At 34.1% G+C, this 25,201-nt stretch overlaps 2 protein-coding genes and 1 non-coding gene across 3 annotated transcripts in view; 2 read left to right on the top strand and 1 right to left on the bottom strand.

Annotated features, from left to right (window-relative positions):
• The first annotated feature begins 1,010 nt into the window (after positions 1 to 1,010).
• LOC106754724 lies at positions 1,011 to 4,397 on the top strand. The gene is made up of 5 exons (XM_014636786.2): positions 1,011 to 1,083; positions 1,287 to 2,018; positions 2,122 to 2,344; positions 3,555 to 3,637; positions 4,116 to 4,397. The coding sequence occupies exons 2-5, from the start codon at positions 1,311 to 1,313 to the stop codon at positions 4,194 to 4,196; spliced, it is 1,095 nt and encodes a 364-aa protein (XP_014492272.2). The 5' UTR covers positions 1,011 to 1,083; positions 1,287 to 1,310; the 3' UTR covers positions 4,197 to 4,397.
• Positions 4,398 to 8,279: 3,882 nt separating this feature from the next.
• TRNAH-GUG lies at positions 8,280 to 8,351 on the bottom strand. The gene has a single exon. It is a non-coding gene; the product is annotated as a tRNA-His (tRNA).
• A 5,038-nt stretch (positions 8,352 to 13,389) lies between these two features.
• LOC106754727 overlaps positions 13,390 to 25,201 on the top strand; it is a 34,856-nt gene continuing 23,044 nt past the window's right edge. The window contains exons 1-8 of the mRNA XM_014636791.2: positions 13,390 to 14,009; positions 14,523 to 14,860; positions 14,947 to 15,039; positions 15,149 to 15,239; positions 18,040 to 18,118; positions 19,144 to 19,241; positions 19,507 to 19,576; positions 19,740 to 19,843. Of these exons, the coding sequence (XP_014492277.1) occupies positions 13,710 to 14,009; positions 14,523 to 14,860; positions 14,947 to 15,039; positions 15,149 to 15,239; positions 18,040 to 18,118; positions 19,144 to 19,241; positions 19,507 to 19,576; positions 19,740 to 19,843 (1,173 nt within the window). The 5' untranslated portion in view covers positions 13,390 to 13,709. The remainder of the gene's footprint in view (positions 14,010 to 14,522; positions 14,861 to 14,946; positions 15,040 to 15,148; positions 15,240 to 18,039; positions 18,119 to 19,143; positions 19,242 to 19,506; positions 19,577 to 19,739; positions 19,844 to 25,201) is intronic.

The following is a 25,201-nucleotide window of genomic DNA, read 5'->3' as shown; positions in this document are numbered from 1 at the left end:
TTAATATTAAAATAATTAAATATCATCATTTTAAATACAGTGTCAATTCAAAAATGTCATTTTCTAGACCTTTACACTAATATTGTATTTTATTAGAAAATTTCACAATTTCTAAAATAATCAAACTCAAATCCTCAAAACTACAAATGGTAAAATATAAATTTAAGAATATAAATAATTTCAAATTCTTATTTTTTTAGTAAAATTTAAAATTCTTTTAATTTTTAAATAATCTAATTACTCTAATAAAATGTTAGAATTTTAATTTCTTTCCAAATTCATCACTAAACAATTTTTCGCATAAGATATTTCAAATTTTCTAAAAAAATATTTACCCTTTTAAAAGACACTGCAAAAGTTAAATACCAAATCAAATAGCTCATAATTGAATTATTATTATTATTATAATATATAAATTCATAATATATTAAAAGATATTATTTAATAAATTTAAATATTTAAATTTTCTATTTATTAATTAATTATAACAACATGTGAGAAACGTACCCACCCACACTCTATAATATCAAGATTGATGTTCAACTATGGACGAATACTCTCCTTCTATTAAGATTTCTCTCCATTAATTTTAAACTTTAATAGCTTGTTTATGTCTTCTTTTATTACTTAGTAATTATATGATCATGTAATAAGTAAACTGATTAAAAATTTGAAAGACTAAGAAAATACTGAACAAAATTAGTTGAAACTAAAAAGTTAGCTGAATTAAATTAAAATTGTATGCTAAAACCTACATATATTAAACGAACAATTAAAACTCTTTTATTATTAGCCAATATTATATATAAAAAAAGAATAAATTTGATACTTCCTAGTCCAATTAAAATTTAAAATTGTTAATAAATTTTAATAGAAAGTATTGGAAAGTGTCGCTATTTTTTGTATTTTTACAAAAAATTACGGGATAAATTTAATTATATTGTGTATAGATAACATCAGAAAAATTAAAATAAAAGGGAATAATCCTATGGCATCATATATTGAAGGTCATTTTCTTACTCGTCAGTTTCTTCTCCACCAACAACATCTGGGCAGAGTTTGCTGCAATCTGCTGTTCCACAGGTTAGCCTTGCATGCATGATTTCTCTTCAGTTCTTTTTCTGTGTGTTGTGCAAACAAAGCCATTTCCATTCTTCTCTTTTCTTTGTTCTTTACCATCACAAACTCACCCCAAATAAAATAAAAAATGAACTTTTTTTGGTGATAAAAGAGAAGTATCATTCGGAGCATATATTAAACTAAGTATTGTAAATTCTTCACTTCAGAAGCGAAAGGCATTGGCACTGCAGATGCTATCGAGAAACAGAATCTGGGACTGTGAATATGACATATATAGCCACTTGCAAGAGAAGAATAGGGTCCTTAAATGTGGAACTAAAAAGTTCGACTATTTCAATACCCTTTTGAAGTGTTTCGTTGTGGAGGATCATAAGAAGGCTGACTTGGAATTGGTACAGTTCATGGATGGTTTACACAGCGTTGTAAAGTCTCAGATGCTTCATCATCTTGAGCAGCCTAATACAGAGAACACTGCTGAGGAAAAGGGCACGGATAACGGTGTGATAGTGGATCCCCAGCATAAGTATTTCATGGATCATGTGAGGCCTCATGGAAAATCTTATGTACTAGAGATCCCTGAGGATGGTGTCTGTGTAAAGTATGAGCCTCACCCATCAAGTCCTGAGAGTGAAGCTACCTACACAAACGATTATGACAAGGTCAATGTGTGCTTAGACATAGTCATGCATGTGAGTTCTCTTGCAAAATCTAAGAATCCTAATGTTATTAGCAGTCTTGTGAAGCGTAGGGGTAGGAAGCCAAAAGTTGCAAAAGTCAGTGCTGCTATGGATGGCAATGTTAAGAGAAGTGATGTGACTTCCGAGACACAGAAACATGTAAGTAAGAGGAAGGGTAAACAGAGGACTGAGATGATGAAAAAACAATGTATCTCAGAAATATTGGTAATTAAAGATAGTGAAGATGCAGCAGGTGAGATTGTATGTATCCAAAATCATGAGTTTTTTCCTTTTTCCTTATGCTTTTGCTTATGATGATGCTGTTAACTTAGTTTTTCTTAGCTGTATATGTTATCTGTTGAAGGTGGAACATTGTTGGCAAGAGTATCATAAAGGCAAAACAACTACAGTTTTCGAAGAAAAACTCATGGAAGAACTTAAGGCTCCTTTCTGTGAGGAAGAGTACAAGAGGCTTTTACACATCATTACTGTTCGAAAGCCAGTCCAACGCCACAGAGACCTGCGTGGAGGTATCATAATCTATGATGAACCTCGTCTTGGAAAGTCTTATCTTGATTGTAATGTTGGTAAGTAAGATATGGCTCTTCTCTTTTACATGATGATATGAGAATTTTGTGGTTACATCTCTAAGTCCATATTTAAGATATACTTTAACTCATGAGTATTAGTATGATACTATGTTATCTTATAACTCTAATTTAACTGATGACTCTAATGACTCTGATACTATATTATCTTTATGACTTTAATTCATGACTCTCTTATATACTGTAAAATAGATTTGGAACTTATATACTGTAAACCGGTCATACTCTAATTCAATAGTTTTTGTGGTTTTATCTGTCGTAGTTTTATTAGTGCTCATTTTGTCACTTACGCATATTTAGATTTTCGAAGCAGAGCATGTTGAGAAAGTACTTTAGCAAACAGTGAATTAGTTGCTTTCTTGGGTAAGGAAAATCTGCAGGAAGCTGCATACATATTATGTTTTAGGAAAATGATATTTTAACACCATTTTTTTTTACACCATTTTGATACTGTATACGTGTCAAAATGTGGTTGGAATTAAAAAAACAAACTTTGGTTTTTCTCTTCCAAATATACCCCTCTCTCAACTTTTTTAATTTGAAATCGTCCAATAACATTTTGACACGTGTGCAGTGTCAAAATGGTGTTAAAATATTATTTTCCTATGTTTTATCCACTTTGAGAATGTCTTAATTATTTGCAACATTATATGTAAAGAAAATGATATTTTAACTTTATTTTTTTGACACCATTTTGATACTGCATACGTGTCAAAATGTGGTTGGACAATTTCAAATTAAAAAAAAAAAAACTGATTTTTCTCTTTCAAATATGTCCTTATCACAATTTTTTTTAATTTGAAATTGACTAACCACATCTTGACACGTGTGCAATGTCAAAATAGTGTCAAAAAATAGTGTTAAAATATCATTTTCTACGTGTAATTATTTTACCAAAATATCAGAATTCTTCTTACACACGGTTACGGGTGGATATCATATCATATGACAGAATGCAGACACAGATTTTGTACACTGTTATGTTAGGATTTTTACGTTGTTAATAAATTAGAAACCATCTCAAATATGAACTTCAAAGTAATTATTATAAAGTCAATAATTTTACTATATATATATATATATATATATAAATATATATAGCAAAGTAAAAAACATTTACATTTCCAGTGTATTCTAATTAATTTCTTAATGTTGTGTTGCAAGACTTACATGTGTGCTTGTTCTGCAGATCTTGCTAAGAGAATAAAAGCAGCTCATGGTGACCATCCCAGAGTTCTGAATCTCATGCGTGGATTTTTCTATTGGTTGAAAGTAAGTATCTTATGATATTTCAGCATCTAAATACACATTTTTTTTTTCATAGTATTTCATCTCTCCCCGTCAAATATTTCAATGTAGTTATAAAATATTGAGAATTTAAGTCGGAGTCAAAGTTCTGTATTGAATAAAAATATTGAGAATTCAAGTCTGGACATTAAATAGATATAAAATAGTTAAAAATATATAGAAAAGAACGAATTATAAACTTTTTATTCTAAAATAGTGTTAAATTTTTGTATGCAAATTGAATTTACTTATACTTACTAGTGAATCCCTTCAAATAATCTTCATTAATCTTGCATTAGTCCATAAAAGTGGAACCTCTTTATAAAATTATGTACTGTTTTGGTGTGTGGATTGTATCAGAAAATCAAAGTTAGCTAAAAATGTTACATCCCCTTAGTAGTTTAGGAAATTAGAGGCTCTATTTTAATGCCCTCTTTCTGATTATATATTTTTGTGGTGGCAGAATTTGTCACATGATGGGGCATTCATGCCATGGAAATATTCATCGTGGTTGGATGTACTGCCACAACAGTTGGAAGGATAATTTACCTTTTCATTTATTTGTTTACTATTTTTTTTTTTTGTTTGAGTGATGAAATTAATTCAAACTTCACATAAGAGAGAGGCCAAGAAGGAAGTTGCTTTGTGTTTTTGAATTTTATTTTGTCTTATTTACCTAATGATATAGCATTGATGTGGTTAATCCTTACATTTCTTATATGTATCTTTACTTTTTGAAAATAATCTCAAAAATTATGTGTTCTTAATGATTTTTTAAATCTGTTAAAATATTCAAAAAAAATTTAACGAATTTCAAAATTTATTAAAAAAATTTTTAATAAATTTTAAAATTTGTTAATTTTTTTAATGAATTTCAAAATTTATTAAAATTTTTAAAAAATTCTTAACAAATTTCGAAATCTATTGGATAATTATTTAAAAGTTTCAACGAATTATAAAATTAATTAAAGAAACTGATTTTCAAATCTGTCAAAACTTTACAAAATCTTTTAATGAATTTAAAAATTTAAAAATTTGTTAAAGAAAAAAAATTTCAATAAATTTTAAAATATACTGAAACACAAAATGTGACATCCCAATAATATATGTATATATAATTTAGACGTCATCCATTATAATACAGGAAAGCAGTTAGAGAATTTACTTAAAAGATTAGGATTACAGTCATCCCAAAATAGTGGAAAATTTAAATTTAAGGTGCTAGAAAGTATCTCAAAAATAAATTAAGTTGAAAGTGTTTCAAAAGAACATAAAAGAACTAATAAAGTCCTAGAGAGTCTAGGCAGTAACATCTTTATTTTCCTCCAAGACATACTTCAGGGAAACCTCTTCTTCCTCTCCTCACATCCAAGTGGATGATCATTGCAACAGGAAAGCACACATAACATGGCACAACACAACAAGCAAGCAAGGGTGAGCTAATTATATAAAAAGCATGCAATATAATAATGAGTCATACAATAATAAACTTCAACCAAGCAGGATAAGGCACACGACCTATGTGTGTTATATTCTAGACTTGACTCGTTCGGACTTTAGAATGAGAGACGAGTATTACGGGTCTTGCACTCGTGGTGACTTATAAAACTTGGGTTCCCTACCCTGCCACACTCACAAGGTTAGCTTGTTCCGTGCTTTGAGACATATTGGGAGCCCTCAAGACTAAGACCTCCTGCTACTCCTCACCACATGGTTCAATCTCTCTAGGTCAGCTTGATTGACCATTGGAGTTTCAGGATAACCCTAAGACTGAGCTTCTACTTTCATTCTAAAACACTAAGAATCTCACCAAGAGATTCTACATAGATAGAACTTGGTTTACCACTTGGATCGTATTTTCATCACTTTGTAATCATATATTTTTTGTCCCAACCAACATATATATAATCTCAACAATATACATTGCTTACCAATCACAAATTATAAAAATAACACCTTCACAATTGAATTTAAGTTAATCAATACTAAGAACCAAACAACTCCAACTAATCCGTAATAATTCATAAAATGCATCAATTTATACATAAGTAATATAATTATTAATTAACACTCATATTTTAATATAAAAAACAATTATCCTTACTTTATTATATATATATATATATATATATATATATATATATATATATATAATATTAATATAATATATACCTGTATCCTTGCAAATATATATATTAACATAATATATGTCATACGTATTTACTAAGTATATACAAAATTATATTATATTAATAGAATTTGTTAACATATGAAAGCCCCGCACCTTATTTATTTATTTATATATATATATATATATTACTATATTATATTAATATCACATATTATCTTATTTTTTTTCATTCCAACAACCTGTTTTTTCTTTTAATATCCACACTTATTGTAATTTCCTTTTTCTTTTAACTCCCTCTTCTCCTTTTATTTTATAAAACCTTATATATTCCTTCCACGTAATTTTTATGCAAAATTTCATTCCATGGATAAGCAACCCGTGCACACCCATCCTCCCATCCCTTTTCATCCTCATTGTTCAAAGACCCAACCACTCAAGCTTTCTTTATTTCTCTTCACAATAACCACAATCTATCACTTTCTGCTCATGAAAGGTCACATAATATTTCCCCAAAGCTACACTATAACCACATCTACTTTCAGATAATCCCACGGAAACTATCACACCTAATCTCTTGAGTTAACCTGATGCAACACTAAGGTTAGGCCATAAAAACTTCTTCTTCCCCTAAAATCAACAACTTAACATTTCTCTCACTACTCACTTGCATTTTTAATTACCCTCTTTCACTGGTGCACACAAACTTATAACCTCTTCCTAATACACTCCGTAAACATAGACATTTCACTACCTTCCTTTTATTTTTCTACCACAACACAACAACCCCTTTTTCTTCTTCTAGCAACTTCACCCTACAATTGTACCACCCAATCTCCCCACTTAATTTTTTTTCGTAACCTCTACATAGGAGAAAGGAAACCCATTTTTCTTTCTATATTCTCTAACCTAAGACCCTCCCTACTCTCTCTTTTTTTAATCCATTTTCACAGAACTTCCTACTCTTTACTGCATCTCCTCATCCACACAAAACACTAACCACTTCTATCATAAAATACATTTTCTCCCTTTAACCCCCAGGTTAGTACTTCCACTAAACACAACCCAAGTATATATTTTCTCACTAAAATTTGGTCTAACAGTCTCCACACGTATAGCTACTTCAAAGAGTGAATTATTTCAGTCAATCAATACACCCAACATAGCATACAACACATCACATTATAGTTCATCCAACTCAGTACCCAAACACATTCAATTTAAGTTACAGAAATCCAACTCAAGCATAAGGACATACTTACTTCAAAAATTTATCCATCGTACACGTCATACAAATAATAAACAGAAACATAATTAGCTTCCCTTATCTGACTTTCTCAAACAAGCTAATTGAAGACGTCCTAACAGGAACCCACTCATTTTCTTTTATCAAACTCGCGAGTTTACGTAAACTCGTGAGAGTTGAGTAAACTCGACTCGTAAACTCAACTCGTAAACTCGTAAGAGTTTACTTTAGATGAAAAATACTATATAAATAATATTTTAATTCAAATACGTCTACAAAATTATATAACTTTAAGTAAATAAAATTTATAGATATATAGTTCATAAAAATAAATATTGTAAAACATAAATACTTGGATTATTATCATTAATTTGATGCATTTCATTAAATATATAATAAAAAAAGACCAAACAACCTTATTTTTTTTAATTTTTTCCCTTTTCAAGCTTGTAGAATCGCTCCAAACTTGCGATTCTACGCGATCCTACCGATTTCACAATTAATTCTACCGAGTTTACGCAGAAAAGAGTTTACTTCCGAGTTAACTCGGAAGCCATGTCTGGAAACATAAACTCGTAAGAGTTTAAGAGTTAACTCGAGAGTTTGATAACCATGCCTTAGTCTGAACCTGGCTGCCTCCAACTAGGATCCAATAGCCCTTTTTATTTATTAAGGCTTTTACACAAAATATAAGATTATAAGATGTAAGATTTTTTTTAATTACAGAAAATGGTTTTGGAATTTTGAAATAATTTGGAAGTTTAAAAGGAAATGATTGGAAGTAAAAAAAGAAATGTGGAGATTTATTATTTTTGTCTAATGTTGGATTCTTAATAGAGTGATATTAAGATTATTCTGATGTATTGATAGGCTCTTCAAATATCTCACAAAAATCTTCTTAAACTTTTTTTTCTTATTTTGAAAATTTTAATTCCGGATTTATACTCGTGTCTCTGTATTTTATATTCTGAAATATGTTTTGTGAATTATATTTTTATATTTGAAAGGATTGTTCTTATGCAAATTAATGTAATTTTCAGCATTGCCTTTTGAGAAAAAAAAAATCAGCATTGCCTTTTCAAAAAAAAAACTACAAATGGAATGCATCAAGGAATTCCCTCATTCTGAAAAAGTTTCATATTATTCCAAATCATATTTTGAATTTGATAATTTAGAAACATGAACAAATAGATAAATAAATAAAAATAGCAAAAGAAAAATATTGAACTTTGTTTATAAAAAATAAAAACAGATGTGGCTGCTGGGATTCGAGCCCAGGTCTCCACGGCCACAACGTGGAATTCTTACCACTAAACTACAGCCACTTCTTTGTGCATAATTTAGTTATATAATATTAAAATAATAAACTCTCCCTTTTAGTTTAATTTTTATATCATAAAGCTGTTTTTACCTTTTGAGAACATAATGTTATTCGCTAGATCGAAAGCTGATTGATTTTTCACGGAAAAAAAAACATCTTTATTTAATATTTTCAACTTATGTAATCAAATAGAAAAATTAATTAAGAGAAAACTATATACTATTTATGTAAAATTTAATCTCTAGTATGTTTTTAACTTTAATAACCGCTTTAAAACTGATAACAAAAATTACTTACAATTTAATTATGTAACTGTCAAAATCATTTGAATTTAAAAGTAAATTTAAAAACTAAATTTGAGAGGAAAAAGAGAAAAATATGAGGTATTTATTCCCTTTTGTGATCCATTTCATCATCAATAACATATCTATTTCAATGCATTACTGCCAACCAAGACCCTCAACAAGGGTGATAATGCTATTAGTCGTGCAGTTGTTTAAAATAAGGTCAAAGTGATGCTTCTTTGTACGATAAAATTGATATTCGTACAAAGCCCAATTTAGCAAATTCGGAAAGAAAATTTGTCCTACACCTCCGAAGTTACTTATATACCCCCTTCTTATGTATTGGGCCACTAAAAAATAAGCTCCGATTATAATCTGCCACATATACACAAATGTTCAATCAGAAATTGCCATATGTCACTATTCTTTTTCAAATCTATCCAACCAAAATTTGTCACCTGTCATCATCCTACAACACCCATCTACGCCATTCATTGTTTGTCACGTGTGCATCTTCATCTCCATCTTCAAATTATGAGACCAAGATGAGATATAAAATATTGGTCGAAAAAACTCATTTATCTTAATATAAGAAGACTTGATCTTTTCATCAAGTGGGAATTGTGAATCAATTTATGCAAAATTCTCACATTGATCATTGAAATATTGTGATTCGCATTTTCGATATGTAAAACGAAATTCAAAACGAGAAGTATTGTATGAAAACAAGAGAAGTACTCAAGTCGAAGGGTATTGTGATGTAACTTGGGTAGATTGTCCAATTGATAATACCACAATATATTGTGTATTTTTTAGAGAGAACCTTGTATCTTGGAAAAGTAAGAAACAAATTTTTGTTGCTCGATCTAGTGCAACAACAAAATATGGATATATGACTTTAACTACATGTGAACTTGTGTGGATGAAACAACTCCTTCAATAGTTGAAATTTTGTGAAAATGATCAAATATAGTTGTATTGGGACAACCAGACAACCCTTCCTATTGCCTCCAATTCATTGTTTTATGAGAGAACATAACATATAGAAATTGATTTTCATTTTGTTAGAGAGAAACTACAGTCCAAGAATCTTATTACTGAGTTTTTCAGCTTTCATGAACAACATTCTGACTAAATCTATAAGGGGGTTTAGATTTCAATTTTTATGTTTGAAGCTTGGTACATGTGGTCTATATGCTTCAATTTGAGAGGAAGTATTGAAATGTAATCTTTTTATTTTGTTATTTGTTTATGTATGAGAACTCAATTTTAGGGTTAAGGTTCAAGGGAGTGCCTTGACCTATTATATTATGCCCCTTTGTACTTTATGTACAATAGTAAAATTGTAACAATGTAAGAAAATATACATTATTTTATTTCATTAGATTTCTCTAAGTAGTGGGAGAGAATGTTCACAAAATCCAAATTTCATGTTCAAAATTTTGTTATACATTTCGATCATTGATTTACTTGCATTTCAAAATAATAATTGATTTATTTCAAAATGCTAAGAATTGAACCATGTAAACTAATAACTATTTTTTTGTCTAATTGATCTACAAAGACATCTATAGATTTTATTCATTCTTAAGATTTTAATTTAAAACTAACTAATTTAATTATTTTGTTAAGTTAAAATTTACTAGGGCCTTACAACATTCAATTAATTTATCTAGTTTCTTACCGGTTATAAGTGTATATACATTAGAAACTACTAACATTTATGTTGTTCCAAGTGTCTACAAGTGTTCTATAACAACACACATGTTTCAAGCACATATATGTGAAGAATTTTTAATTTTACTTACGTCAAGGATAACATAATAGTGCAAATTGATAAAGTTTCAATTAAATATCATAGTTGACTTATCATAAAGCACTCTGAGGTATTTCTAATAATGAGAACCAAAACTTAAGAAGAATAAACAAAAATTATCTTTAATTAATAAAATCAAAGAGCAACTCGTGAATTACATGATACCTCATAATCCTTTATAAAATTGTTAAAAGAATCAATTTAAGAGACTTAACCTTCCATGTGGAAGAAAATTCAAAACATTATGAAAAAGGAAAGGTGATGGATGTAGCTTCAGGCTTCAATCAAGAAGACTCTCTAAGAACCAGAATTGCCAGTGGATGAAGGTTGGTGACGTGTAAGCATTTGGAACATAAGTGTTTGATGAAGGTGTGAATGAAAGAAATGGTGGTGTATGGAGTCTTTGTGCTCAGAAAGCATTCTTACTAAAGAAGGAAGCTAGAGGAGAGTAGCTGAATTCGAAATTTAGAAATTGACTCAAGAGCAAAAGAGGCTGAAATGATTTTAGAAACATATCATTAAGCTCAAAAGTGAAATTATACAATGGTTGGGCTCTCCTATTTATAGACGAGGAAAAACTTCTAATCTGAGCTAAATTCCCTCCAAAATTCAATTAAAGTTGAGTTGGAAAGTCGAGTTGTAAGGAGTCACAAGCTACATGTTGGGTCACATGAAAAATGTAGCAAAAAACGTGTTTTAGGGAGCTTCACTAGCATTGAGCGCCCCCTGGATGGCCTCTGAGCACGCTTAGGTAAAGAAAACAATTTACTAAAAATGGTTCGCCTACGTTGAGTGTCCCTTGATGAATCATTATTTTGTACTATTCATTTAGTTTTTCGTACCGAATTGTATTAGTGAATTGTGTTTAATTCTTCATTATTGTCTTATTTTCACTATTTGAGCTTAATTTGACTATTAATTCTTATTTTAATTAATTTGAATTATTCGGGTGTAATTATTCCAATTATTATTTGGAGAACAATTTTGAAATCATATTTTGGGACAAAAAGAGTGTGGCCACGTCATTTTTTTCATTATCCATGTCAACATTTCATTTGAATTTCGTTTTCAATAGCTTTGGGCCCATTTATGGAAAACTTTTTGTAGAAGCCCATATGAAGGGAAGAATGGTAATTAGGGTTTATAAAACCCCAAATTAGATTTTAGAAGCTCTCTCTCCCTCATTCACGTTTTTCCTTAGGTTTTGGAGCATTGGGCATTTTCTTCTTTCTCCCCTTTTGGGGGTTTTAGTTTTGTTCTCTTTTCCTTTGAATTGATGAATGATTCTCGTTTTTAATTTCAATTGCATTTATGTTTCCGTTTCTTGCTTCATTTTTTATTTCAGTTTCATTTCCCTATTTTATTTCCATTTCGTTTTGGTCTTGCAAGTTCGTTGTCCAATTTCAATTTCGTTTTCCAATTTGAATAGCGTTTTATGTTTGTTGTTTTGAGTTTCGTTTTGATGTTCGTTTTGTGCTTTAACTTGCGTTTTCCATTGTGCTTCGTTTACATTTCGTTTTCTTTTGTTCCAGAATGAATTCACTTCCATTTTGCTACTGTAATTACGTTTTAATGGTGGCTTAAGTGTGCTTGGTTGGTCATTAGTGAAATTGCATCATTTCCTTGAGATTTCTGGACCGTAATTGTGATTTTACTGCTTTGGTTTGGCTTAATGTTCAATCCGTTTTGCGCTTACGATTGGGTATTCGCTTAGTTGCCTAATTGGTGTTTAATCTTCACTTAGTTGATTGGATTGTACGGTGCAGAATTGATTGAATTTGTGCATCGCGTTTTCTTTATTCGATTTTATGAAAACATGGTTAGTTTTTACTTAGTTGGTTAGCTTGTGTTGGATTATGGGTTAAAGTAATGTGTTGTTGATTGGAAGCATGTAACTGAGCTAGTGATCAACCATTTTAAATTTGTGTTTGCATTCGTGTTTAATTTGGTTCATTTCCATTCACAAAACTCTCCAAAAATCAGCCCACCACCATGTGTTTTATCTAATTCTTGAACCATATTTGGTCCTTGAGAGACGACCTAGGAGTCACTGCCTAATATTATACTACACTTAATTGAACATTAAATTTGATTCGGGTATGGCCTCAATCACCCCCTAGTTGGCACTGATCTATGCTGCTAACTTGAAAAATGCTTCAAAGTTGCTCCAATGCTTTGATTGACTGGTCAATGGTTCCTAACTTTATTGCATCCTATAAAAACAAGAATAAATAACTAGTTAAAAGAGAAGAATGATTAGTAATTGATTTGCCATAAAAGTAAAGTATTTTGTAATCCTTCTTTTTCTTGAATCCTCTTGGACATGAATCTAGTTAGAGGTCCAATATGAGTTTTAGATGGTCCTCGAACCTCCCTCTTAAAAAGGATTTGTCCTCAGATCTACTTCATCATGTTTGATGGAAGCCACTCCAAGCTTGATTCACAAAGGTAGTAGCTCTAAACCAGAGTTCTCTTTGACATGACTCTTGTAAGAGGTTAATATGAGTCTTTGATGGTCCTCCATCACTACTGATCCACGTAAACCTCTCCTTTGCTAGCTAAACCATACTCTTTTGACACGTTTTAATTCTCTACTACCAAATCATGAATCAATTAACACTGTTAGTCTCTATTTAACATAGATGACTTGATTAACACAAATTTTTCTATGTTTAGATATAATTAACACTTTTAAACCACTTGTAGATGAAGTTACAAGTTTTTTAAAAAGGAAAACGAATTTAACATACTTCAACCAAATTGAGAACATATCAAGAAATTAAACCTAAATTAAATTTACTTGAGTTTAGCATGAAGGTAAGAGCGAAAGCGATTGGTTCACGAAAACGAGAGTTGAAGTTTGGAACGGAAGAAAGGGAGCCATAAACGAAAATTAAGGGTATATGTCCGTAACGTTTTTTAAAGCCTAGCCTAAACGCTAGGGTGCGTGGTGAGTCACAGCGGTTGGACCGAATCGGTAATAGTCAACTGGACTAGTTTTGAATTTCACCTCGTTGGCACCCAATGGGAGGGGTGGACTTTTGGGACACTACCCCACACGTGATAACTGACCACCCAGTCTCTTCTCTTTCTGTCTTCTTCTTCCCTTTTGGATTTCCTTTATTAGTTTACTCACACACCTTGTGCTACATTTTTTTTTTCTTTCTCTTTAATTTTTTTTCTTCGTTACTATTCATTACTGCTACCAACTAATGCAATGACCAAAAATCAATGAGCCTTGCGATCTTAGGGGAACAACTACATGGCAGGGGCTTCGAATTCCAAGATCGAATTCTTGGTGTGGTTGTCGCAAGTCATGGGAGGACTCTGTTCGCGCTCCGCCGCCGACGACCGAGTTTTTGTCAACGCCGATTCTGCTGCTCAGAGTAAACCTGCCGTTGATGACGCCGCAGTTTTCTCAGTCGCGCCTCAGAGGATGGAGAGGAATCTTCCTGAACCTTCTAGAACTAACGGCGGAGCTTCTTCAGCTGTCGATGAAGAGTTCTACGATGGAATCCCGCGCTTCCCTAAGGACTCCTTGACTCAGAAGCCTAGGTCAAAGGTTAAACAAAACAAACCGTTTCTCTGTTGTGAATAAATATGTGCTGAACTGGAGTGATGTATAGCGTGTTTGAGTCATTGTTGACGGTTTAGTGGCATGTAGGGCTGGTAGTTCACAAACGCAAGCAAAAGAAGTTAATGAGGTTAATGAGGACGCGATTGGAGTTAGAGAATACTAGTGACTATTTTGGTGACTTGTATAATTCGGAAGTAAGGTTTGTGGTTGGGATTAGGGTTTGTTTTTTTGTTAGTAATTATGAGTTCTAGGATTGTATTGTTTATCTTGTTTGTGGTTGTATTTAAGTACTTGAGGCTTAACAATATGTTTTATGTGCTGGAAAGGGAAATTATTCAAGGGCTTTTGATATCATTAGGCATTTTTTCTGATATAAGACAAGGTAGATGAGCTTTTAGGCAAGGGAACATGTATAAAATCATTAATTTGCTCCTGCTTAAATTGAATAATACTGGAGAAAAAAAAAAGAAACTATCTGCTGAGCTCTTTCTGTTTCAGGTCTCAGAGGTGAGTTCACGCTTGGGCAAAGCTGGTACTACTGGAATTGCTATTGGAATTGAGAAAGCAGTAGAGGTTTTGGATACTCTTGGGAGCAGCATGACAAATTTAAATGCTAGCAGTGGGTTTGTTTCCGGAGCTGCAATTAAGGGGAATGAAATTTCTATCTTGGCTTTTGAGGTTGCAAACACAATCGTCAAAGGTTTTAATCTTCTGGAATCTCTTTCCCCTAAAAGTATCAGGCATTTAAAAGAAGAGGTGCTTCTTTCACATCCCGTGCAAGATTTAGTGTCAAAGGATATGGATGAACTTCTTGGGATTGTTGCAGCAGACAAGAGGTAAATATGGATTTTACTTTATTTTTCATTACCATGACTGTAAAATTAAAATATCAACTGTATATGATTTTGGGTTATGTTGTTAGGCAGGAGCTGAAGGTTTTCTCTGATGAGGTGATTCGGTTTGGAAATCGTTCGAAGAATCCTCAATGGCACAACTTAGATCGTTACTTTGAGAAGTAATATAAATTGTACTCACTCAATTCTATTAGCCTTTCATTCATTTTCAAATAAATATTTTACCTTTCTTGTTTTTATTCTAAGCTGTGATTTCATCCTAAATTTTAGGGTTAGCGGAGAATTGAATGCTCAAAGACCCTCAAGAGACGAGGCTGAATCAATAATGAAACACTTGATGACTTTGGTTCAGTTTACAGCCGTGAGTGTATTCTTTGTGCCGCTAAAGAAGATGCTTAATGTTTCTCGAGGACTTATAGTAACCCCTGAAGCTGAAAAGATTAGAAAATAAATAAAAAAATTCTTGCTAAAAATATTCATAATTTAAGAACAACTAACTCAAGGGTTAATCAAGTTTATAAGTGATTACTCATTAAACCACTCTTTCAATGTCGTAAAGCAGTTTAATGAGTGATTGTTCCTAAATAGTAAATACTTTATCCTATAATTCTGTTTTGCAATTTCCTGGAAATGTATTATGGGGGATTTTTTTTAAGGATTGTGAACTACTATATCTTCTATGTATTACATTTGTTCAGAGATTTCTTTCTTTCCATCCCTTACTCTGTTTCTTACCCAATACCTTTAATCATGATTTTTACTCAAAGATATAGAGGAGAATTTGAGTTCATCTGCAATAGCTCTGTAGTACTAGTAACCTGCAGGTACATTTAAAAATTCATTCCGATTCTTATTTCTATTATCACAAATGTAAAGTAGGCATTATCTGCCATAATTAGAAAAGAGACAAAAGAGTAATATTCTTTATTGTATAAATTGTATAGAACACAAAATAGGAGAACACTCTCTCCTCCAAGGGTTTTCCCTTCACAAAGAGCTAAAGCTCAATCTACAGAATTATCCATAAAGTCCCCCCATTCCAGGACCCTCTAACTATATAAAAGGAAACCAACATCACTCACCTTAACAACCTAACTAATACTATTACACACCGCCGCAGAACAACCTTGTCCTCAAGGTTGGTACAGTGAAGCTTGATCCCATGACAGTGGGATATTGTCTTATATTCGGAAGGGATCCCACTGGCTGCTGCCTGCAATTTCAGATCTAGAGGCTTGGGTGGTGGTTGATATGAGTGTAGTTTTTGTATACCATATTCTGAACCTAGTAATTTGGAATCCCTAAATTCCAAAGTCATTGATGTTCCAATCATGATCACATCTAAGTTCAGCCATGAATTCTTATTCACATTAAGTAAACCTGATTTTGGGAAAAATTGTTGCTTGGCTGCATCTCCATCTTCAACTCTCTTTATGGTTGCATCTCCTTCCTCCTCCATCATACTATATTTTTCTGTACAAAATCTCCCTTCTGTTTTGGTTTTTTCTTCCCTACAGGGAGTTTGATTCTTCATTGCTGGCCTTTCTCCCACAATTAGAGCACTTTGTGAATCTCTAATCAAGTTCTTTAGATCCTGATGTGGCAACCAATTGTGAATGTTAGATTGCAGCCCTGCAAAGAAAAATCCCTGCAATTGATCTTCTGGTGTTTTATTTGCTTGTGACATCAATATCTTGAATTCTTGGATGAATTTTTCCCCACTCCTAGTCCATTTTACTGCTGTCAAACTCTCAAGTAAAACTCTCCGTGCATTTTCCCCTACCTCCTCAAGAATGCCAATATCTTTATGCATATAAAGAATATCCATGTCCCATAAACTATCATGTTGCGTATTATTACTAAGGCACATCAGTAGCATAATAAAATTCACCCCTATTGTTTTTTCCCATTTTAAATTCTTGAATGTAATCTTCCACCCTTTCTTTTTTAATTGTTGCCCATTTTCCAACAATGGCACTCTGTTTTCTACCCCCACACTTTTCAAAAGTGGTGTTGCATTCTCTGCCCCTACAACTCCTACAGTGACCTTTAGGAAGATCTTACCAAGAAAGGTTCTTGGATTTTTTTTGCCAGGTCTTGAATCCTTGGACTGCATTTTCTTCCATGTTATTGACTGTTGGGTGTACCTTTGTTGATCCTTTGATGTTCTGAACTTCAAAAACATCTGCTGCCCTTGTTGTTTGACCCTGGGTGCCATTCCCTTTGAACGTGGACAACTCCACTCTTTCAACCCATGGGAAAAGTGGTTCATTTGCTTTACTGCTCTGTGGATATCTTTCTTCCTTCTTCTCTTCATCATTAGCCAAGTACTCTCCTTCTTTAGAGAATTTCTTGCCTTTCTTGTTGTTTTGCAGACTGTCTTTCACAGCATCCCTACCTGTTTTTCCCTCTTTCTTTCCTTTCATGATAGATTTCTCACTTCTTTCTAAACTCCTGTCCTGGTTGCTAGTTCTTCTTCCAAGAATTCTGGTGATTTCTTTAAGTTCTTGGTGCATCTCCCTAGTCTTCGCCTCCAGTTCCTCTACAACGGTCTCTAGCGAATTCATTCTCCTCTATAAGGTAGTGGCTCTTCCTTCCATCACGCTCCTCTCCCAGGGGATCTGGCAGGTCGGACCAATTTTGTTAGGAAACCAGAATTGAAAAGAGACAAAAGAGTAATATTCTTTATTGTATAGACTGTATAGAACACAAAATAGGAGAGCACTCTTTCCTCCAAGGGTTTCCCCTTCACAAAGAGCTAAAGCTCAATCTACAAAATTATCCAAAAAGTCCCCTCCCATTCCAGGACCCTCTAACTATATAAAGGAAACCAACCTTACTCACCCTAACAACCTAACTAACACTATTTCTTAATCTGTCTCCTTCTATCATATCCACATTATATCCTAACATGTATGTTTTTTTTGAATGTATTTTTTTTTTAAAGACATTATCTTCCTGAAGTATGCATCTTATTTATTGCACCTTTTTTTTGCATTTGCTCATTTTCTCCCATTTTGCAGTTACTTTATCTCCAAGATTTGCTATCATCTTGCCATTGCTGAAATTTCTGCTCCATGCATTTGCTTTTTATTCCTTGTAGTCATTCATTCATATGTGTTTTTAAGAAATTGGAAAAAATCAATTTTCTGTGGCTGCAGGAATTGTACCATGAATTACATGCTTTGGATAGGTTTGAGCAAGATATTCAGCGCAAGTGTGAGGATGATGATGAAAGAGGTAACTATGGCATGTTACCCTTGAGCTATGAGTACTATGCATTGTTTTTTATAATTGGCAATTTTTAACCTTAATGCATTGTTTGTTAGGGGTCATTTACTATTTGTGGGGATTGATTTGTGAGGGATAGTGTGTATTTAGGTGATTTGTGGGGAAAATTTTGAAAGAAAAATGCAGTGTGAGATGAGGAGAAAATGATGGATTTGTGTAGATTGTTTGTTGAATTACTAATTTACCCCTATGTCCATTATTTTTCAAAATAATTCTATTTATTTGGTTTTTCTTTAACATTTTTGTAATTATTATTGGAATTTAATAAATAATATTTTTTAAGAAATAATTTATTTTCATTTTCTCAACTAATATTTATTTAACATAAAATGTTTGTATTTTAAAAATATACCTACGGCATTTTTGACATTACATCAAAAAATAACCTACCAATCAAATCAATCATATATATCAAGAAATTGTCTACTCAATTCTACTGTCTTTCTATTAAACCGCACCACCTCACTTTTCATTTAATATCTAAATCTATTGAAGAGTTTTAGTTTAACACTGGGATGATTTTGGTATGATTATTATGTTTTCTTCACATTCAGATGGTGATAAATATGTGGAACCTTAGGACTAGAGGTTAACAATGATCATGTAGTTGGTTTTGATATGTTTAAATAGATATACGCTAGAATCAACAACACTTTGATCAATGACTTCGAAATGAATGTAGGTTGAATACTAGCTATTTATGTTCTGCTTTAGCTGTATAGATTATTTTTCTATGGTTTTGCTATTCTGTTATGAATGTCTTCACCTGCCATTTCGTCTCATTGAAAATCATCCTGTTAAATTTTAGCAGTTTCAATACCTTTACATTTTTTTCCCCACAATCATCCCTTCATATTGTTGTTGACGATGTAATTCTGATTCTGAAGTTTGAACTTTCAGTATATAGAGCTGTATTTGTTTATGTAATCTCTTGTAGATATACTTCTGATCTTTAGTACATCTCTATCGTATAGGTGATGGCATTGCATTCTTGAGGGCGGAAATTAAAAATCAAAAGAAGCAAGTTAGACAATTAAAGAAAAAATCACTCTGGGCTAGAAGTCTGGAGGAGGTAACATCAGATTGCTTCTCTTCACAATATGTTTTCTTGTCCCTTGGTATCCTCGTCTTCGTTTGTTTTATCCTCATTTAGATTGTCATTGTATCGGATCCACGTGTAATACCAAATATAACACTTGAACTATGTAAAGAAATAAAGGATCTCCACTAATAGTGTAGAGATATAATTTTTATTATAGACGTGGTTTTATCTTGTGCATATCACAAATGCAGAACTGATGAAGGTTGAATATAATCCATAATCTAATGGATTGCAGGTTATGGAGAAGCTTGTAGATATTGTCCATTTTTTGCTATTGGAGATAAGTAATGTCTTTCGCAATATAGGTTTGTACCCACTAAATTCCATTAGATTATGTTTGTTTCATTTGATTTGTAATTTCTTCTGAGCCACTTAATGTATAAGTATTAAATATCAGTCTGTCTTCTTATCAAGTTGCTGTTGAAATCAGTCATACTTGTAATGTTGTTTATCGATGGGCACCTGCAGATAGCCACAAACCATTAGCTGGACACACAAGCAATCACCAAAGACTGGGCCCTGCAGGCCTTGCTTTGCATTATGCTAATATAGTGCTTCAAATTGATACTATTGTGAGTTAAACTTCATTGTATTTACTTCATCATTCCATGTCTGTTTATTTTATTCCTTAACTCGGAGCAGGTCAAAATTGAGTTCTGGAGTTTCTCCTTTTGTTACGTATTGAATTTCACTTGACTCTTAAAACATTTATATTTCTGTGTGTATTAATGCACACAGTAATCTCCCTTTGGCTAAGAATGACTTACCCTATATGTAGTATATTTACTATGATTTCTACTGATCTTCTCTGCAACGTCCTTCTATTAACTTAAGATTTATGTAATTGGATGCTTGTATCAGAATGCAACGTTTTGTCATTAATACTATGATTTCTTCTGATCTTCTACTGATATATAAAGACTTAGTGAAAATATTTGCTAACTAATTATTTGAATTGACGAACTCAGCCTTGATGTCTTTATACAATCTTCTCTTGAATGAAATGATAATCAGTCTTAATGTTTTTGGTCCTTTCATGAAAGACATGATTAAAACTGATATGAAAAGCAACTTGATTGCCACATATAAGTGTCATTTGAGTGATATCTCCCAATTTTAACTCTTGAAGCAATTGCTTAAGCCACACAAGTTCATAAGTGGCTGATGCCATATTTGTATATTCTATTTCTACACTAGGTCTTCCCACAACACTTTGTTTCTTGCTTTTCTAAGAGATCAAGTTACCACTAGGGAGACACAATACTCAGAAGTAGATCTTCTATCAGAAGGGGATTGTGCCAAATCAACATCAGAAGGGGAATGTGCCAAACTCAATTGTTAGAGCTAGAGGAGACAAAATAGTTGGCACTTGAAGTGAGTCACTTAGTGGTTGTTGCAAATGATGTCTTGGACTAAAACCTTGAAGTGGTGGTGGACGAGAATCTGACAGTGGACTAGGCACAACTAGAGGATCACAAACAATAGGAATATTAACTATTGTAGAAGGAGACACATTAGAAGAAGGACCCTTAAAGTAAAAAGAAGATTCATTGAAGGTGAGATTGGCGGAAATAAAATAATGGTTAAGAGAAGGAAAGAAACACTTATATCCTTTTTGTGATTGAGGAAATCCTAAAAAACACATTTGTGTGATCTAGGTGATAACTTAGCAAGACCATGACTAAAATTATGAACAAAATATATAGATCTAAAAACTTTAATAGGTAATGGATGTAAAAGTGCAAGAGGGAATAAAATAGAATTAAGAATTTTGTTATTTAAAATCCAATAGTTGTTTCAACAAGATGTATAAGCACATGAAGTTTGATGAAGAATGCCATGAGAAGTCATAAAATGTATAAAAGAATGGGAAATGTATTCATCTCACATTAGTTCGAACATAATTCCTAAACTAAGTTTTAATTTCATTATAAAAGGATTAAAATATAGAAAATAACTTGAAACGATTTTTCTTTAAAAACAGCCAAGTGCATCTAGAATAATCATCAATGGAAGTAATAAGAGGTATTCAGACTTATGCAAAACAACCTTGAAAACTGTAGATCTTTATTCCAGACAATACACTAGGTTTCCTCCATGTGGAGAAACTGAAATACATACAACTTCTAGTTATTCGAGAGGACCAGACTCTCCATTTCCCTATATTTACAGAACTTCCAAAACAAAGATGAAAAACTGCTAAACACTTGCCCATGCAGACTTTATAAAAGTTTGAGACAACAAAACTATCCCTCAGATATTTATAACTGTCTGTTAGTTTTTGTTCCTTCTAGTATAAACCTTCCCCTTGAACTTATCAATACCCCCTCCATGAAGTTCAACCTTGTCCTCAAGGTGAAAAGCAGAGAACTCCTTATTAATTGCATTGGCATCTTCCTAGTTGTTTTCAATGGATGGAAGATTCTACACCATTGAATTAAAACCTCCAAATCACCGGTGGAAGAGGTGCGAACATCCAACAATTGTTTTGGATGGACTTCTAACATGAGATCTTCAGTCAAGGTGGATGGAAGAGGTTGTACTAGTGTTGTAGGTTGCACCGCTCTCTTGAAAGGGAATACATGAAAGAAAGGATGAATACGATTGTGAGCAAGGAAAGCTAGTCTATAGGCAAAAGACCTTATGCATTCTTGTGTAGCATAAGGACTATATTATCTGGGCCGAAGTTTCTCATTTGGGCGTCAAGCCAAGGATTGCCAACGATAGGGTTGTACTTCGAGGTAGACGCATTCACCAACTTGAAATTCCATGACGATGTTTAGTTACTTGTTGTTGGTTCTGTTCTTAGGCTTTACACGAATTGGCCTTTAAATCCTACAATATGTCACTCACCCCTTTCTTGTTGTAACTGATTCACACTATGTATGTTGGAGGGAATAGTAGAACCCTTTAACATCATAGGAGGGTCACGACCATATGGAGCTCTAAAAGGGGACATGTATGTAGAAGCACCATAATTAGTAATGAACCAAAATTCTGCCCAGGGTAACCATTGTGGCCATTTCCTTGGGTGTGAGCTTGTCATGCAACGTAAATAGGTTACTAGAAAGTGATTCAAACCAACAACTACTGAGAAAAATGTTGTCACGGTCTAACACAATAGTAGAGGGAAACCTATGAAGCTTCACAATGTGTTAGGATAAGGGAGAGAGGACTTAGTGGGTAATGGGTTTAGAATAGAAGGTGGAAGAAATAGTATAAATAAGACCCGGTTATGGGTAAGGGGGTATCGTGTATTATGTAAAGTCAGGTTTATTGCTTGTAGAGAGGGGTTATGCCCTCAACCCAGGGAGGTTATGCTCCCATGACCTTGTACANATCCATTCTTTTCTGAATAATACAGTTCTTTCATCATCTTCTATACTGTTCATACTGTTGTGAGAGTGAGAACGATTAGGTTCAATAATTAGGAACCTATCAATTGGTCCGACCTGCCGGATCCAATTATAGGCGGAGCAAGACTTTGGAGAATAGAATCGAAGAGAGGATAAGCGTGATGGAAGAAAGAGACAATTCCTTGGACAGGAGGACCAGCGAAAGGAGCATGGCAGAATGGAAAAGAAATATGCAAGAAATACGACAAGAAACGGCCGCGATGCGTCAAGACTTACAAAAAATTATGCAGATGTGGGATGGACGGAACAGGAACCAGGATGGACACTCAAATGGGAGCCATGCATCCGTCAATGAGGACAGGAGGGACATGCAAGAAGAAACCAATGGCGAAAGAAAAGTTGAACATCAAGAGGGGCAATACAGTGGGAGGAAGCAAGGGGAATTACCTGTCTTCGATGGACTCGACCCATTGAATTGGATCAATCAAGCTCAGAAGCTTTTCGAACTACAGGGGGTGTTGGAGGAAGAAAAGGTGCGTCGGGCATCCATGAGCATGGAGGGAAGCGCTGGGTATTGGTTCCAGGCCTGGAAGGCTAAAGCCAAGAATCGTTCTTGGTTAGGCTTGAAAGCTGGGTTGATCAATCATTTCGGAGGGGGATTTCGAGGAACAGTGTATGAGCAGCTGGCAACGTTGAGGCAAGATGGAGCAGTGGAGGAATTTGTTAGACGTTTCAAAATCTTACTCGGGCAGACCTAGGGCCTGTCGGAGGAGTTGGTATTGGGTTTTTTTCTTGCTGGGCTACGGGAAGATATTAAGGGACAAGTTCGAATTCAAGATCCTCAAGAATGGATGATTGCAATGAGGATCGCAAGAGATGTAGAAGACGCAACGACCAGAGCGAGAGGGGAAAGTTGGAACGGGTTCAACACTAACCCGTCAGGGTCGCGCGAGACGGGAACTGTGGTACAAGGCGAGACCGAACGACCGTCCATGCACCGATCAGGCGAAACAAAGGTTAATGGGCCCATGAGAAGACTCGGAGTGGTGACGGCGAGTAGCACGAGGGGGAGTACGACAGGAGGGATTGACAATAGGGGAAGGACGGTGCGAAACTTACCGTACCTCGAATTCCTTAAAATGAAGGAAGAGGGACGATGTGTCCGTTGTGGTGGACCGTCCGCACCTGGACATCACTGTTCGGAGAAGAGTTTACGAGTCTTGCGTTTGGCGGAAGATGAGGGAGACGACGTAGACGAAGGAATAAACTAGGATCCGAAACATATGGAACTATCTGCGTGTTCCACAGAGGGGTTGACTCAACCCAGAACTATGAAGCTAACGGGAATGATACGCGATCGGAAGGTGTTGGTACATAGTAATAGCGGGGCCAAACACAACTTTAGCTACCGGAAAGTGGCGGAAGAGCTGAAGTTACCCATAGATGACATACCTCCTTATCAGGCGAGTTTGGGAGATGGGTAGAGAAAGGAGACGCGTAGGTGCTGTGAGAAAGTGGCCATGGCTTTAAGCGGGGTGGATGTCATTGTGAGCGTAGAGTGGGTAGGTAAGTTGGGAGAAGTGATGATAAATTGGAAAGAAATGTTCATGAGGGGTATAACCCGGCGGGTAAAAGGGTGAGAGTAAAGTGGACATTGGATTGGGAATTGGGTCAAGTGGAGAATGAGGTGGATGGAAGAGGCAAAGTGATTTGACTGCTGTGCAGAAGCAAAGTTGAGTGCGGGTCTGCACCAGCACTACAAGGTGTTTCAGGAGAAAAAAGGGTTGCCTCCACCTCGGGATAAGGAGCACTGCATCACTCATAAAGTTGCTGTTTCTGGGAAAGAAAAAGAAAGAGATAACAGTGCAGAAGACAAAACCTGTGATGGAAATATTGGTCTCAACAACCATCAAGGGAACGGAAGACGAATTTTCTCTAGGACTGTCCAAGGTAGTACTCATTGCATCAGCAAGCAAGCCACCAGATACAACAGATCGCCTAAGAATGTCACATTGCGTTACAAAACAATTCCGGCTGACCAATTCAGGCGGTCCGAGACAGAACGATACCGAACGGGGTTGACCATCAGTTTACGAAACCGAACGATATTGGATGCGATAGGAAGGAAAGAGGAAGAATGGGAGATGGGGGAGGAGGAGTTGCCACCCCCTAAGCCGCCATACCTGAAGTAACAGAGGGTTCTCTCCCTATGAAAAGACCACATCACAATGCAATAGGTTCAAGTCTCATTGTTCCAACCTTGAGGACAAGGTTGTTCTGCAGCGGGGTGTAATGTTAGGATAAGGGAGAGAGGACTTAGTGGGTAATGGGTTTAGAATAGAAGGTGGAAGAAATAGTATAAATAAGACCCGATTATGGGTTAGGGGGTATCGTGTATTCTGTAAAGTCAGGTTTATTGCATGTAGAGAGGGGTTATGCCCTCAACCCAGGGAGGTTATGCTCCCATGACCTTGTACAAATCCATTCTTTTCTGAATAATACAGTTCTTTCATCATCTTCTATACTGTTCATACTGTTGTGAGAGTGAGAACGATTAGGTTCAATAATTAGGAA

The sequence above is a fragment of the Vigna radiata genome, unplaced genomic scaffold, assembly GCF_000741045.1.
Source record: "Vigna radiata var. radiata cultivar VC1973A unplaced genomic scaffold, Vradiata_ver6 scaffold_201, whole genome shotgun sequence".
Classification (NCBI taxonomy): Eukaryota; Viridiplantae; Streptophyta; class Magnoliopsida; order Fabales; family Fabaceae; genus Vigna; species Vigna radiata.
The sequence above is the reverse complement of the archived record's forward strand: the minus strand, read 5'-3'. Positions and strand labels throughout refer to the sequence as shown.

Bases quoted from the DNA above. Each gene is read 5' to 3' on its own strand.
- LOC106754724 (XM_014636786.2), top strand. From the start codon at position 1,311: ATGCTATCGAGAAACAGAATCTGGGACTGTGAATATGACATATATAGC. The intron at 2,019-2,121 runs GTATGTATCCAA...TATCTGTTGAAG, and splicing joins AAGATGCAGCAGGTGAGATT to GTGGAACATTGTTGGCAAGA. The intron at 2,345-3,554 runs GTAAGTAAGATA...CTTGTTCTGCAG, and splicing joins TTATCTTGATTGTAATGTTG to ATCTTGCTAAGAGAATAAAA.